This window comes from Ambystoma mexicanum, chromosome 9, assembly GCF_040938575.1.
Source record: "Ambystoma mexicanum isolate Mex_15411 chromosome 9, UKY_AmexF1_1, whole genome shotgun sequence".
Lineage (NCBI taxonomy): Eukaryota > Metazoa > Chordata > Amphibia > Caudata > Ambystomatidae > Ambystoma > Ambystoma mexicanum.
The window spans coordinates 1217612034-1217629713 of record NC_090931.1 but is presented as its reverse complement, the minus strand read 5'-3'; the positions used below and the strand labels follow the sequence as shown (position 1 = coordinate 1217629713).

Here is a 17680-nt window from a genome sequence, read left to right as displayed (position 1 = left end):
AGTCATCCATCGAAAGCCCGTAGACCTCGACTTCCGGGGCTTAGACACCCGACCTACCGACAACTTCTTCTTGCGCTCCCGCAAGGCCTTGACACAGTCGTCTGTATCGTGGGCCTCCCCGAGGCACCAGAGGCAGGCATCGTGCGAGTCTGTGACCGATATCTAGGACCCAGAGCCCCTGCATTTCTTGAACCCCGGACGCGGGGTGGAAGACGAGGTAGACATCGTTTCATGAACAGGTTTTCATAAAAACCAAACAGGTTCAAAGGAAACGAGATGAATACAACAAACTCCAAAGAGTCGAGACGTACCGAGATTCACAAAGCGAACACGTTCGCTGAAAAAACGGAACTGAGGCTACGGGCGTCGTGCGTCCTACTTATCACATCGGGTGACGTCGGCCGTCGGAGGAGGTCCTCGAGGACGGCGCATCGACGTCATCGATGCAGGATGCAGAAAATTTTATGAAGCAGCACAGCTGTGGACATTACCTGTCATAGATATGGAATACGTCAGAGGACCCAATCCCCTCGAATATATTTTTTGTGCAATAAACCATAGTACTTGGAAAATCGAACCTTGTGTCTGTTGTATCACTGGTATATGGTGGTTGTGCCTTAGTCTCCATATGCGGAGGGTCTTCAGGGCCTAGCAATAACATAGAAGGGCTAATAAAAATATACAAGACAAGCATTATTCCTGCATTGACATATGGCTTTGAACTACTATTAGAGGTCATCTGGTTTGGTTAGACAGGTTTGAGGGGAAGCTACTAAGATCCATTCTAAAGGTACTTAATGCTATGTTGGTTTATGCTTTGCGACTACAGTTGGGAGTGCGCTCGCTTCGTGCTCACTGGCTGCTTAAGAGATGCAAGCTTTACTGTGCATTAAGGTCGAGTCCTCCGGTATGACAACAAGTTAATAGGCCTGGTGGCGGCAAGACTAAGCATATAATCCAGACATTCTTTCCTTTGCTTACTATCAAAAACAGCCCAGGTACATTGTGATAACATCAGCTTCCCATTATCCCGGCTCATGGATATGCCTAATTGCCCAATACTTAAGAAGAAAACCTGAGAGCGGAATAGAGTAGACTATCCAGAAACTAAACACAAAAAGGCGATATCAGAAATACACGCAAAAGGCTACTATGATTGATGGGCCTCATCCTGATCTCCTTAAACCCTGCATGGTAAAGATGAAGGAATTTATTTTATACCTTTATCTATATATCTTACTTATATATGAATATACCGGGAGTTGGAGTGGTGTTCAATATGCTGTTTGTGTTAGAAACATGTGGAAACTAGCCGCTACGTTTTGACACAATGTAGTGTTCTAGAATTGCAGTATCGCAAGGCTTATCCTGTTATTGTGACAACATTTGAGAACATATATACTGATCCATTTTGGAGCACTCTATATAAAGCAAATTCACTTGTCATTACTGGTGCTGCGCTATACGTCTGGAGGGAGGCTGTGATACGCTTGCTGGTAGGTGAAAAATAGACAGCAAGTGCAATAAAGAGTGGGAATTTTATCTATTCCTTAGAACAGGAGTATTGCTTGCATGTTAACCAATGGGCGTCTTGTAAAGTCTAGCCAATCCATTTATGTTTGAGAATTTTGGGGTATGATTGTGAGATAACACCCGTGGAAACGGTGGAATGGTCATTTTCTTTTAATATTTTGATTAAAGTTGGTGTTTAAGGTTTTTGTTAACCAAAATGCACAATAAAAAAATAAAAATAAAAAAATACGAGCCGAAGCCATATATGAGAATATGGAATGCAGATTTGGAGAAAGCCAAGGGTGAATGTTGAAACAACCAGATATACAGAACCAAAGAAGATATATGCAATTGTGAAATTAAAGAAGAACTTTACATATGAATGTACAAAGTCCTGGCAGGAGAGTAAACCAGGCAATTGCAGATCTACAGGAAATTCCAAGAAAGGACTGCGTTTGTTGAACTAACGAAAGAACTTTTGAAAGCAGTAACTACCATGTTAAGGAGCTTTGTAACAAAAGGGATTGTTGTGCGCCAAGAAAACACAAAGAACTGTTAGACCAAGAATCATTGGTAGAGTGTTGAAGAATCCTGGGGAAGGGAATCGCCCTCTGGAACCAAGATTCTTTTACCTTAGAGAACTTTTATGTTGCAGTCCTTGTATTTTTTCTTTATGAACTCTTTTTTTCAATCACCAGATTAAAGACATTTCCTTTTTCACCTTACAATTTAGTTTATAGTGTGAGGGTCAGGATAGAACGGTTGGACACAAGGACAGTTTTGATTTGGAATGTGGGTCAGGGGGTTGGGTGGGCAGGGGCTGCGGGGGTTCACTATCGCCTTCAGTGAGCAAACTATCTCCGATGTCAATAGGAAGAAGGTCTGACTCTTTGAACTTAACCCAAACCTCTCCTCTATTGTTTAACTTGTATGTACCTAAAGTTGCCTGCCCACCCACGGATGCCTCTATGCTTACAGCCCTAGATTTTGTGCCAGTATCGCTGGTGCGACAAAACAATAAATGGGAAAGTTGTTGAGCAAAGAAAACTACTTATACAAATGCTTTCTAAAATCTCTATTTTAGAAGGTGTCAGGAGTCCACACCAAGCAGGGGAAACAGCGGGATAACATGCAAAGCGAGTCTGAACATTGATTTGAATGAAAGCCAGTGATTTGAGGGAAAGCAAGTTGAAGCACTTTTGAATAACGATCGAGGTGAAAGAGTTTGTGAGTGAGATCCTGGCCGCTTGGGAGATGGGGGGCAGAGTCCAGGTGTCCACCTTATGTTCCAAAATTTGAAGAGCCATTAAGTAATTCTCCTCGTATAGCTTGGTTGGGGACGTGGACACCGATACCCAGGTAGCGAATCCCTTGTGGACACCATGCAAAATCATCCCCAATATCCAGCGAGGCTAGGGTGAAGAGTATAGTGAATAATCTAATTTGGGCCGGCAAGCGTCCCCATATATCGATGGAAATAATGTGCTGTCTGTTCTCTCAGGGGGGCCTTGAGTTTCCAGATCTGTTCTTATACTTTCTGACCGCACATGCTCAGTATGCAGCCTGGTGGTGGACACCCTCTACCGATTTACCCCACAAGAGTCTGGAAAAAGTTCTTGCCCGCCCTGATGACTTGAATGGCCTTTTGGGGCGCACACAGGAACGGTGTGACAGGACAAAGATACAGCCTGTGGCGGTTACACTTAGGGCCTGGGACCAACTGGCCGCCCTGACTGGACAGGGACAATGGTATTCTCCCGTGATGGCCATTTATCATGCATGAGGCATTCCGCTCACACACGAGTCGATATTCATTCAACACTTTTCACTTTTACAGATTACGTCTGTGGGAGATATTGCACTGCAGGGCAGATTCGTCTCTTGGGAAGACCTTAAAGTAAGAGGCGAATCGAACCCGATTACACAATTTCTATATTACCGATTGCGTGAGGTGCTCTGTGCCAAGTGGCCCGAGTTCCCGAACGCACCACCCTCCCCCCCAATCATGACACATATTACCACACAAACGGCCAAAGGGAGACTTGTATCGACCGTGTTTAGTATGGTTAGGTCCCTCGGGCACCCACAGGCGGCCCGTTATAGAGAACACTGGGAAAGTACTCTGGGATATTCACTGACCGACGTGCAGTGGAATTCTATATGCGCGCAGTCTAAATCTATATCTGTCAATAATAGGTTCAGCTTGATAAACTTTAAATACATTCATCAGGTATATTACTCTCCGCTTCGGTTGAATAGGATCTGCCTACATAGACCCTCAAATTGTAAGCGATGCAGTTGGGTAGACACCGATTTTCTTCATGTTACCTGGGGATGCCACCTGGTTCAGCCCCTATGCTTAAAGATGGTTCATAGACATAATTTCGAATACAAAATATTCGAAAGTCAAAAAGTCGAAAAAAAAAATGTCGAATTTTTTTTTAATGACGTTTTTTTTCCAAATGGGGGGGTTCCCCCCAAGCCCCCCTTTTTTTTATTTTTACCTATTTTTTTCACAAAAACTAAAGCCCAAAAAAAAATATCGAAAAAAAAAACAATTCAACATTTTTTTTTTTGACATTTTTGATTCGACTTTTTTGACTTTCGAAATTATGTTTTCGAAATTATGACTGGACACCCTTAAGGTTCATAGCTGACACCTTGTCTATAATGGTTGACACAGTTATACCATTTTCCCCTGAGACTTGGCTGCTTGCCCATGTGGGGGAGGGTACAGGGGAGGGGAAACGGTTGGTGGGTATGGCGTCTGTGGTGGCCAGGTCTCTTATTGCAAGCAGACCCCCCCCCCCTCATACCAGCACTGGCTCAATGTTATGTCATCATGTGAACGGAGGAAAACACTGTTTAATTCAATGATTCCACCGCACTGCAGAATTAAAGACTACTAGGCAGCCTTCAGGAACCACCTGGGGGAATTACGGCCCTCGTGCTCTCCCTCGCAAGAAGGTAATAGTCCAACTAGAAACTCAATAGAGTCATCTCCGGGGGGCTCCCTTCCTGCAAACAAGGAAGGATGAAGAACACTGTTGGATGCCCGGTCCCCCCTACGGGGCATTGACTTCGAGCCCCGTTCGTCTAGACTGTGTAGTTGATCGGCCACGGAGGTGTGAACCCTAAAGTTTGGAAGCTATAGTATTTAACTGTGGCGTTGTGTACCGGAACTGTTGTGGTACTACGGTCTTAAGACATCGCCGGCCAATATGTCGGTAATATGGACGGTGCTGGGGGGGTATTTACTGGGCCCTGGTTGGGCCTTTGATTTCTGATTTCTATATGTTGAATCACGACAATAAAAACTGTTTAAAAAGAGGGAACGTTTGTGAAACCTCCTGATATAAGGAACTGTGTGACATGAGAAATCAAGCACTGGCAAAAGCCAAGAGAATGCAAGGAACGGTATATTATGAGAAAACAAGCATTGGCAAGAGCCAGAAGAATATAAGAAAGTGGAACAAGTGCATAGTGGCAAACCAAGCTAAGTCAAGAGGGTGTGGTATATGTGAATGAATCAAGCATCAATGTCAAACTGAAGCAGTGGCCACGTGTTGATGGTAAAGCAGCAGGGTGTATTAGTTGCGTGACCTATAATGGGTTGACCGTGTGGTCTGACAACTGCGCCTAGACCGAGTGCACGCCTAAATGGAAAGCTACTTAAAGCACCCACAAAGAAGCTTCTGTTTGAATTGCAAAGAACAGGTATATGATTAGAAGTCAAGGAACTGAACTACGTATGTGAACTGGTGAAAGGTAACCACATCTGCACTTGGAAGTCTCTCAAGGAATTGTATTGTTTTGGAAAAGGTGAAAGAACTGAACTCTTGGGGAAGGGAACCCCTGTGCCTCATGAACTATCTTGAACTTGGGGAAGGAGAAAGCTGGTTACAAGCCAGGAGCTGAAAGAACCGCTGAACTTTTATTTGAACACTACTTATTTTGATGCGGACATCACTACACATTGCATATAATTAGATGGGTGGGCAAGTATAGGTTTTGGACACATACATTTGCTTTGGAGTTCCTGACACAGACTATCCTTTGTTTTCTTTAGGTAGTGTAATCCCACCTCCGCATAGGGCAAGCTAGGCCTCATTTCATCCTACATTTTTAGTTAGTAAAAGTTTGTGGACCAAACTGTGATCTGTTGTACATGTCTTGTTCATGATGCCTTCACACCAGGCAGGAGAGTACACCATGTCAGAAGACATTGTAGGAATTTATTCTGTTCTGGCAGGAGAGTACACCAGAATAGAGTACTTTGTAGTAGAAAGCCTGGCAGGTGAGTGGACCAGGTGGAAGTCATTGAAGTACTGTGGTGTGGTTAAAGGTTTTGAATTAGTAACAGAACCAATAAGATGTTTTTTTCTGAATTGTTACATTATCATCCTGACAAATTAATATCAGTGCAGCATGCATTGTGTGAAATGCTGCAGAATCATACACAATTGTTAAAACAAGTTTTTTGTGAACTATTGCAGAGTTATGCCAATGAAGACAATTTTGTTGATCCTAATGAACTAAGGAAGTATTGGCTTGTGAGATGAAGTTACTTTGAGCTCTTTGTCACAAGTGGAAAGAGAAAAAAACGTATTTAACTGTTGACTGAATAAGTTGAAACAAACAGAACTGTATTGGAACTTTTATTGTCAAGTTGGAACCAAACGAACTGAGTTGGAATGTTGTTATAAGACAAGATTTCCTTATCCTTTTGGAACTGTTGAATAGAATCCTACTTGAATCTGGGAAAGGGGAATTCGCCCCGATTCTAAGGAGAGACCGTTCTCATATTGTGAATGTAACTGGTATATTTGTTATATTTGATTTGCCAATTATTATCTTGTTGAGTTGTTGTATGTACAAGTGTGAGGGACAGAGATCCTTTGTTAGAGTGTTTCTTTAATTTATTTTAGGCAGGGAAATCCTCATCAGGGTAGGGATAGTGGGACGTTTATCCAAGCTTTTGCGTTAGTAAAATGGCATCTTTTGAAAATTCTTCACAAAAGGTGTCCACCTCAAATTTCTGGCCCCTCACAAGGGACAGCGAGCGGGAAGAGAGGGAGATAGAAGGCGAACGGGAGGAAAAGTGTGTAGGAGATAGGGAAAGGATAGATAGAACACCAGAGAGGAGTATAAGAGCATGCAAGGAAAGGACAGAAAGACCTGGTTGAGTGAAAGGAACCTTTCCCTTGATAATTTTCTTACTGTGGGTTCTAGGTTAGGATTGAAATAGATTGTTCCCATAGGTGGGAGATACAAAGGCTGTTTGCTCTTAGGCCATAAGGACCAGCAAGTCAGTTATTAGACAGTAGGGGTTACCAACTTCCTGGGTTTGAGGGACGCCTGGGCTAGGGAGGGAGCCACCTAGGACAGACAAGAGAGGGACGGCCCTTAGTAAACCCCTTCTCAATTATTTAAGAAAAACCCTTGAAGTCTCTTTGAGCGTTGGTGTGTTCTTCAGGCCATCTGTGACACAAGCGTCTCTGACTATCTGCGCCACCTTCCCATTTCTATATGCCCTCTTTCGCTTACACTCCATTTCTTACTGCTCCTAAACTCTGCAATTCTTACTCTATAATTTTTCTTTCTCTTCGGCCCAAATCTTTAAAATGGCCTTTAACTATTTTCTTTTCTCCCAAGTTTAGCCTTTGCATCCACTCCAGCACAACAATTTACCTTCCATTCATTATTTTCGATTAATGTACTGTATTTATATTTGTACAGCGTTTTGTAAAAATACAATAGAACAAAAAAATCCTTTAGCCAACTTACACTAAAAGCTGATTGAACAAATTATTTTTGCACACACAAAAATAAAATCGTATTAGTTCATCTGGCCAGCAAAAGCTAAGTGAGTAAAACCATGCATAAAGACTAGGAGAGGGACATCACTCCATGATAAGTTTTAACAAAGTCAGATATGCATTACAGAGCCACCAGAGTAATGGTCAGTTGTGCAAGCAATGCTGCACAAAGTAAAACATTTCCTTTGTAATGCTTTTCAACTTGTTTTATGCATACGGTGTGCAAATGCCTTTATATAGATTAGCTACCTCTTCTGGGCGTCCCAACGCCGGAGTTCCTGTCAGAAGAATTGCTCGAGTAGCCTTTTGCACGATTGGCACCAAAATGGTGCTCCGAGAGGAAGTTCGAGACTTAATGTAATGAGATTCGTCGACTAAAATAACTTTGAAGCTTTGTTTATAGAGAGAATCTATTAAAGTCTCTGCATCTGTAGTCAGCAGGCCATATCCCAGAACAGTGACTTTAGCCGTTGCAATCCTCCTGTAAATGAAATAACAATTGTGTAATATTAGAAACAGGCTATCATAAAATAAAATCATAAATGTGAACTGTACAAATACATTAAGCATATTTCAGATCAAGCGCAATCTACCTACTACAATTGTATCAAAATAAATGATCTTTCATTATAGGTACAATAAATGGCAATCTCTGTTGAATAGGTCATCTGTAAACATCATTTTATTCCTCACTACATACAACAAACATGTGTTTCCACCTTACAAGGTCCTCCTTACGGCTGTATTCACACAATAATGAACATCACTGAATACCAATAAAATAATATGAGATGCACAAGCATGGCAATACAGATTTGATACATCAAGAACCAATTGATTAGAGCATGACCGAGTAAATTCCACAGCGGGAAAGGAACCGAGGCAGGAACAGAGAATACAAAAAGAAAAAGATTAGCACCGAAATGAACCTGATCCTTTCCATACTACACTAGAATAGAATTTTGAAAACTCTACAGCTATTTCCATCATTGCCTCCTCGAAGAACAATGAAATGAAAAACTCCACACATGTACATGTGCTAGCATCACGTGGCTTACGACAGAGGCTAGGTGCTCCCAGTCAGAGATGCTGATGCCACACCAATTTCTATTATTGTCCGTTACTCCTTACCAAATGGAAACATTATCTTGAAAATGTGATGCATAATGAATCCTGTTGCACTGCATAAAATAAGCAGTGTTGCATAACAATTTGATGTGCAATTCTGCAGGTTTGCCAATTTAATTGACACTTGTGTAGCAAAGCTAGCTATTTAAGTTACCATTTTCAATGAAAGCACAGCGGTAACCATCTCATCCACTTTTAGTACCAAAGGCCTGTGTGGCAGTGCTAGACAAGAGAGGAGTAGTTTCTTACCTGTAACTCCATTTATCCAGCATTGGTACCTTTCATGGATTCACATGCTGTGAATACTTCTGTTCATCAAGCTGGGAAACCACAGTAAATTTAATATAGTGGTTTTCCTATGGAAAATCTTTGAGACTTTGAGTGCCCCATCAATGTGTTTATGGGTGCTTTAGGCAGCACCAATGGGACGTCCAGTATATAGCCCCACCCCCGCGGCTTCCCTTCAGATTTTAACCTCTCCTAACAAGGAGGATACCTTAAGAGGATGTTTGCCTGAAGCAGGGAGGCTGGAGGGAGCATGTGAATCTATGAAAGATACCAACGATGGAGAAATGGAGTTACAGGTAAGAAACTTCTCCCTTCTCCAGCATTGGATCTTTCATGGATTCACATGCTGTGAATAAACTACGTAGCAGTAAGAGGACCTGGAGGTGCATAACAGGCAAACAGGCCGTATACGAAAGGCAATATAAACAATAACAGAAAGACATCATTTTCAGTTATCCTAAAACATGAGCAGAGCCCGAACCCTGGAAGATACATGGCTTACCTTATTGAAACAGGCGTTGAAGCACAGCACACCCCACAACTCTCAGACGCAACACAAACTGGCTATCAGTGAAGGATAGAATTAGCTTCAAATCATTAACCATCACTCACAAATGTCTCTCCAACTCAGCCCCACCTAGCAGACAAATTAGTTAAAAACATTTCGGAAAGACCCACCAGAACTGTACACTCACATTGTCTGAGGGTTCCTTGTTATAAATTACAAAAAGCAGGTGGAAATAGCTTTCCTGTTATGGCAGCCAAATTGTGGAACTCCATGCCCGCAGCCCTTAGAGCAGAACCTTAACTGTACAGCTTTAAGACCAAGACCAAAACATGGCTCCTCTCTCAAGATGTATAATTCGAACAACCATGCCGCCTTTATAAAGCGCCATACTGCAATCATGTAAATATGTAATGTAAATCACTAACTCATAATTTACTTTAAATAATTTTCCATATATGCATCATCTGTAACAGAATCCACTTTAGTTGTAACTAGCAACTTTGATGTACCAAATAATAATGTACTGTAAATAATTGTCTTCATATCCTTATGTAACTTGTAACTGCCCCTAGATACCTCAGAGTTTGGTGCGCAATATAATTAAACAAATAAACTTGCACATCCAGCATGTTGTTGATTCAGACAGTTGTGTCTGGTGAACGTGTGTGGTACTGCCCACGTCGCTGCCTGGCAAATGTCACTGAGCGGTAGGCCCACCCAAAGAGCTGCCGAAGACGCTGTGGACCTTGTGGATCCCTGGGAGTCGACTGTAAATGTTTGTTGGCTTTTTCGTGGCAGAATGATATCGTAGACGACACCTATTGGGAGATGCCTTGCCTCGAAATCGGCTTCCCCTTGGAGGAGAGTTGCTTAGATGCTCTGAACGACTTAGTCCGGTCCAGATGGAACTGGTTTCATGAGGGTAGCGAGAACCAACTAGTGACTCCAGACCGGAGGCAGGGGTTGGGGGGGGGGGGTCAGGGGAGGGCATCCATAAAAAGGGCCTTGAGGAAATGTTTAATCAATCACTGAACAGAGGTGTAGAGTTGCACTGCTGCGTGAACCTTGAGATGGCCGCCAAATGTACCTTGATAGACACATTCCAGACCCTCCTTCATCAACAGCAGAAAGAAAATGAAGGAGTTGCTGTGGCGACACTCGCACTGGCTGCAAGTCTAGCTGCTGAGAACACCAGATACAGAACCTTTTCCACTTACTGGCGTATGACGCATTGGTAGATAGCACCCTCGCTGAAGCCAAGATGCAGCGACATTCCTAAGGAATCCTTAGGTTTCCAAATTTGGAGTGGTGAGGAGCCACGCTGCTAGGTTGAGGGAGCCTGGGTTGTGATGCCACACCATCCCCTTGTTCTGTGAAAGACGATCTGGCTCTGAACCCAGGTGAAGAGGGTCGTCCCTCGATAGGTGAAGAAGGTCTGAAACCCAGGTCTGTCTGGGCCAGAACGGCATCACCAGGATGATCCTGCATGGGACCTTGCGAATCATTTGAATCGTTTTCCTGATCAGGGGAAACTGAGGAAATGCAAAGCCGAACAGGCACATTCACGGAAACAAGAACGCGTCCCCTCTGGAGTCTGTGGAGTCCGGATGAGACTCTGCTGGAGAAGAGATGGCACTGCTTGTTCTCAGGGGCTGGCAAACAAGTCCAGAGGGGGAGTCCCCCCTTTCCCGAATATCCTTCAGCCGCCATTCATCCATCTTAGCGGACTCCCTGCTGAGAACATCTGCCTGAATGTTTTGAATACCTGGTATGCAGAAAGCCAGGATCTGAACCCTGCGTGCTATGCCCAGTGCCAGATGGCCTGAGCTTCCTGGGCCAGGCACTGCAAATGTGTGACCCCCGTTTGCGTAGATAGAACATAGTTGTGGTGCTGTCTGTGAGAATCCGTAACACTGAGTCCTGAATGAGGGGAAGAAAAGATTTGAGCGCCCAGTGAACTGCCCTCAATTCCAGAATGTTGATATGCAAAGAAACCTCTGTGAGGGACCACAGGCCTTTGACTTGGAACTGGTTCAGGTGAGCACCCCATCTGAACTGGGAGGCATCGGTCACGATCATGTACCGAAAATCTGGTTCCACCAGGGGCATGCCCCTTACGATGTTGCCGGAGTGACACCACCACCGCAGGGCATCTGCATGATACCGGAAGATAAGCCCCTTGTCAGACCAGGAGCCGTGGATCTGTGACCACCTTGAAGCGAGACACTCCAGTACAGGGTGCATGAAAAGACAACAATTCGGAATGAGTGGGATACAGGACGCCATGCTGCCGAGAAGAGACATGTACAAGCAGACCGTGACCGAAGTTCCCGGTAAAAATGAGCCCGCCAAGGACAACAGCTTCTCTACCCTTTCCTTCGATGGCTTGACCTGATTGAGCGCCGTCTGAAGATGAGCACCCAGAAAAATCTAATCCCTTGAGGGCGCCAGACAGGATTTGCCGAAGTTGACTGCGAGGCTCAGACGCTGTAAAAGGAGCATAGCTGCGCTGAGACTCAGACGTCCGGTGACAAGTTGACCCCTTGACCAACCAGTCATCCAGGTACGAATAAACATGGTATCTGGTTCTGCGTAGGTAAGCCGCCACCAAAGCCAGGCACTTGGTGAAAGTCCTGGGAGCTGACTTTAGGCCAAAGGGGAGAACCCAAACCGTAGAAATGTGCAATGCCTGGGGAACATGGGGATGTGAAAGTATGTATTCTCGAGATCCAACGACGCCAGAAATTCCCCCGGCTGAACATTTCATATGATCTCTTGCAACGTTAGCATCCTGAATTCTTGAAGCTTTATATTCTTGTTGAGCTGCCGCAAGTCCAGAATGGGGCGCCATTTCCCGTTCGGCTTCTTGATGACAAAAAACCTGGAGTAGGTTCCTCTTCCTCTTTCCTGATTGCGGGACCTTCTCGATTGCTCCCTTTTGCAGCATCAGACTAATCTGGTGACGCAAGACCTGAAGGTTCGGCTGAGCTCTTTTTACCAGAGGAATAGGGAGTTGCGGACACCTGAACTCCGAGTTGCCGTATTGGACTGCTTCCAGCACCTACCTGTCTGACGTGATCAAATGCCACTCATCGAGGTGGTACGCCACCCTCCGTCCTAGTTGATGTCCTTTTGGCAGTCATTGTTGAAGCTTAATCTGACGGCCTCTTTGAGAGGAGGAGGAACCCCTCTTTTGCTGTCCTTGATACTCCTTGCTTCGATGTGCAGACTGGAAGGAATGTCAGAAGCCCTGGGAGAAGAAGGTAGATCTACACTATCCCTTGTCGCGAGAACTGGAAAACCTTGTATTCCCCGAGACCCCACGAAAGGAGCGAAAGGGGCAAAACGAAAGTCTGCCCTGCAGGGCTGTCGGGGACCTCGTAGTATCTGAGTCTGCCTGCTTGTTCTTCAATGCGTCGTCAATCTTCTCCCTGAAAATATGTTCCCCCTCGCAAGGCATGTCCACCAACCTGTGCTGAACCTCTATCTGGAAATCAGTGCAGAGAAGCCAGGCCTGACGCCAGAGAACCACCCCATTATTAATCTGCTTAAACTCAGTCTCCGGCAGGTCGACCACAATGTTACTACTATGATTCGACGTTTCCTCACCCTCACGAACCAAAAGCATTGCCTCCTTCCGCTGCTGCTCTGGTAGGTGGTCCAACAGAGGGGCCAATCTGTGCCACATCTCGCGGTTGTTCCGTGCCATGATAGCCAACAAGTTGGCAGCTTTAACTGTAGTAGCCCCCACTGTGAGGACCTTCTTTCTGAAAGCGTCCAGCTCGCGGCCTTCATTTTCCGGGGGAGTTGCACACTTGTGCTGGGTACGAGCCTTTCTACTTGCTGCTGCCGAAACAACCGACTCCAGAGTAGTCTGCGACGTGAGGCACTTTGGAGTGGGCTCCGGTGCCTTGAACTTCTTCTCCAAGCGGCCTTTGACCGCAGGCTCCGTAAACGGGTGCCTCATCGTCCGAAGCCCCTCCTGCCACACATGGTCCAATGTAGGGATCGAGAAGAACACCTTTCTCATCTTCCCCATATGGTCAAACAAAAAGCAGTCCTTTTCCTCCTCTGGGATGAGGCCAAACTCCTGACATCATGGCATGAAAAGCTCCAATATCATCCGGCGGAGTTGTCTGGGCAGGACTACTCTGAGCATCCCGATCCGGGTCAGTATCCCAGGTGTCCACTCATCTCGGCGAAGATGAGATCGTCGAGCGAGTGTCCTGCGGAACACTGTACGGCTCAGATTCCACTAGTTCCCCCTGCCTCCTGATCCCGTCGAAGAGGACTCAATGCCCTGGGAGACTGCGGCGGAGGCCAAACCACGAAGACCTTCTGGGATGAGGCCTTAGACTGCGAGGGGCTTCAGAGACAATCTGACAAGGAATGGTAGATGGGTCCTGCATCCACGGAACAGCCAGAGCCTGAGGCACAGGGAGCCTGGCATCCAATTGCCCCAGGAGTGATTGCAATATAGAAAGCACTTGAATCGAGAGTAACGAATGCGGATTGACAAGAGGATACTGAGACCGGACAGCCCCCAGAAGCCCCCCCCCCCAACATGGACAGAAGAGAAGGCTGCAGGCCCAAAACCGAAGGATCCAGAAACTGCTGCTCTTCCTCCTCCGAATCGGAGTGAAACACAAAGGCCGAGGTCGGCTCATGTTGGAGAATATCCATCGGGAGTATGGATGTAAATCCTGTCCCGGACTGCCACCTAGCATCCCTGGGAGACGATGGACCCACAGCGGCCACCAACATCGCCATCGACATCTGCATTTCCACCTTCGCTGGAGCTGTTGGGGCAGCCATCGACGAAGCCATTGTCAGCAGGGTATTTATCAGCTGTGGGAATGATGGGTAATGGAAGGGGGCATCTCTAGAGGGGGTGGGGAGGAACACCATTGACAGATGCACCATGTAAATTGTGTGCCGTGTGCGCAGGTGTGGCTCGAGGAGTTTGCAGGATAAAGTAGGGGTGGAGGCGCTTGGGGTGAGCTGGGGAAATGAGAGACCCTGGGGCAGGGGCAACGGAAAGCAGGGGAAGTATAGTGTTACATGACTCGTATCACAGCCACCCGGACATAAAGGCCACAAGTAAGTAAGCCACTTGGGTTTTCACCCGGACGGACCCCGTATTTCGGGGCAGACATGCATTTCTCGAGCGTTCAGTCAGAGCAGCACACTAGAGATACTTTGCACACCATCCATTCCCAGGGGACTGTAGTCACTGGGAACGGAGTCTAGCCGATACTTTTAGGGTCATTGAGTCAGGCTCTTGGGAACAGAGGATGTCCAATTAATAAATACCGGTAAATAGAAGGAGCATCACAGTGGGGTCAGCGGTTTAAAATTGACCCCTGGCAGATGGGCCTGGTTAGAGAACTGTGGAGCGAATGGTTTAGCCGGAGGAGACCAATCGGGTGAGAGTTTCGGTGTCGCGAGGGTGCAAATGTGTTTCAGGTACCTCATGGGTTAGATGCCATGTGAATGTTTCTTCATTGTCAATCCCAGGATGCATTGGGTTTCTCAAGAGAACGGACCACTGGCAGAAGAATAAGGTTCCGGTCGGTAGTACAATTATGTCATTAAGTGTTTGTCATTGAGGGGCGATGTGAGAAGATTTGTGACGTCACCTGGGGCGGTCATGGGCAAAGGGGGTCAAGAGGGTTTGCGCCAATCATGCTTGACTAATGTATGTTCAGCTATAGGGGACTGACGTAGTCCCACTAATAAGCTTTGTAGGATGATACAACAGTGTTGCCAACTTTGTTTTACGTGAATGTTTAACCCTACAAAAAGATTGGCCGCAGTGTGCGGCAACCGCCAGATCCCTTCTATCAGTCTTGTTCCACTATGCTGATGGAATTGTGCTCTCCCAGATGTATCTGGACTTGCAATAAACTGTGTTACCTCTTGCGTAGTGTATTCTCCTTTTTGGACACCTTGTTATTTTGACGTTACCTGCCAGACGAGGAACCCTAATACAAAAGTGTGGGGCCAATGCAATATTTGAATCTACCTATATGTTGTGTATACGTGCGCACCAGCATGGTCTATGTAGCTATGTACTTGGTATGCAGGCAATTAGAAAGAGTGAGATTCAGCTATGTGCTAGGTATGCAGTGTGCAGTATGGTGAAATGTGAAATTATTGTGGTGACTAATTGCACGATTAGCAGCTTTTGTGTTAGCTATGCATGCAGCAACATAGTTTGCTGTACAGATGTAGTGGATGCAAAGAACAAGTTACTTACCATATCTGGTAACGTTCTTTCGATGGGATGTTCCTCCGATGTATTACACATCTATGACAGGTAATGTCCACAGCTGTGCTGCTTCGGAAAAGGGGGCGTCCTGCGTTGATCTGTTGTCCCTCGGTGGCCTCCATCGAGGGTCGACGTCACCGGATGTTATTTATAGGACGCACGGCTCCCGTAGCCTCAGTTGTAGTTTTTTCCCAGAACGCGTGGCACCAATCTCCTGCCAGTATGACTGCAGAAAGCCTTACGTAAACGTAAACTGCAATCGCATAGGAAATTCAGTAGAGGGGCAGGCTGGGAGGGCGATATGGAATACGTCGGAGGAACATCCCATCGAAAGAACGTTAGCAGGTAAGAGAGTAACTTGTTCTTCGAGGGGATTGTGTCCTCCGACATATTCCACATCTATGACAGACTCCCAAAGCAGTACCAATTTATGGAGGTGGGAAAAGAATTTACAATTTTAGAATGCCCAATAAAATGGCTGAATAGAGGACTGCCTTACCAAAGGCCAAATCCTGCCCATGGACGGAGTCCAAGGAATAGTGTCTCTCAAAAGTATGGACAGAGGCCCATGTGGCTGCTTCGCAAATATTGCGAATAGGAATGCCCCTCTGTAGAGTAGTGGAGGCAGCCACACCCCTAGTAGAGTGAGCCGTAAGCCTACTGGAGGGTCATTTCCCGCCAAACGGTAACACTCGGAGATCGTCAAAATGATCCATTTGGACAAGGTCTGCTTGGAAACTGCCTGACCCATGCGCCTTCTAGCATAACCAACAAAGAGCTGATCATCCACTCTGATCCGGGACATCCGTGAGAGATAGAAATTGAAAGCTCTATTAGGATCCAACTTATGGAGGCTCTCCTCTTCCTTATCAGGATGTGGAGGAGGATAAAATGCCAGAAGAATCACCTTCTGGCTCAAATGGAATTCCAGCACAACCTTCGGAAGAAAAGAAGGCCGCACCTGCAGGACAACCCTGTCCTTATGGAAAACAGTAAAGGGTGGCTTGGCGGAAAGTGCCTGCAACTCACTCACTCTGCGTGCGGAAGTAACCGCAACTAAAAACACAGTTTTAAAGGACAACAGTCGCAACGGACAAGCATGTAAGGGCTCAAACAAAGCTCCCATTAGGAACTTTAAAACCAAATTCAAATCCCATCCCAGCATCTGGAAAGGCGACGGTGGAAACACATTAGTTAGCCCTTTGAGAAACTTGGAAATCAAAGGAATCTTAAAATAGGAACATTCCTCAGACGAGCACTTAAATATCGACAGTGCCGCCAGGTAACCCTTAATGGTACCCACTTGCAGGCCCTTGTGGGCTAAACAAAGCAAAAAAGACAAAACCAAAGGAATGGAACATTGGAAAGGATCCACATTCTGTACCCTGCACCAGTCACAGGACTTTCTCCAACGGTACAGGGATTTCATTGCGGGCCTTCTGGCCGAAAGCAACACCTCCATCACGTCTTCGGGGAGGTCCCAATCCTTATACCTCAACCTTTCAGATACCAAGCATGAAGGCTGAGAGACTTGACCTCTGGATGGAGAACCAGACCCCCCTCCCGTGAGAGCAGATCGTCTCGGTAGGGAAGACGGCATGGAGGGCAGATGGACACGTCTAGAAGGTCCAGGTACCACGCTCTCCTGGCCCATCCCGGAGCAATGAGGATCATTCGGGAACCAAACCTCTGTAACCTCTGCAACACTTGCAGAATGACGGGGGTCTGGAGGAAACGCGTACAGCAGTGGGAAGGACCACTCCACTACGAACGCGTCCCCTAAGGCTCCTCTTGGGGGAAATTCCCGCAAGCAGAATCTCTTGCACTTCCGGTTGACACTGGTGGTGAAGAGATCCACTTGTGGGGTTCCCCAAAGGGCGAAGATCTCCAAAAGAACTTTCTGAGCCAGCTCCCACTCGTGAGAGACCGTGCTCTGCCTGCTCAGAGCGTCCGCCGCCGCGTTTTTCGTCTCTGGCCAGATGAACTGCCGAGATTGACATTTCTTGCTGGATGGCCCAGAACCAGAGCTGCATCGCCTCCCTGCACTCCCTGAGTGACCCTGCCCCCCCCCCCTTTTTTTTTTCAGGTAGTGCATGGTCACTGTATTGTCCGTCATAATCAGGACATTCTTCCACCGCACAGATGGCAGAAAAG

The 17680-nt window shown here is 46.1% G+C and overlaps 1 protein-coding gene across 4 annotated transcripts in view; it reads right to left on the bottom strand.

The window, feature by feature from the left end:
- The window catches only part of ZRANB3 (zinc finger RANBP2-type containing 3), a 2038675-nt gene that overhangs the window by 1679059 nt on the left and 341936 nt on the right, over positions 1 to 17680 (bottom strand). For all 4 annotated transcript variants that reach the window (XM_069616553.1, XM_069616555.1, XM_069616554.1 and 1 more), the window contains one exon: positions 7581 to 7812. In XM_069616553.1, the coding sequence (XP_069472654.1) occupies positions 7581 to 7812 (232 nt within the window). The remainder of the gene's footprint in view (positions 1 to 7580; positions 7813 to 17680) is intronic.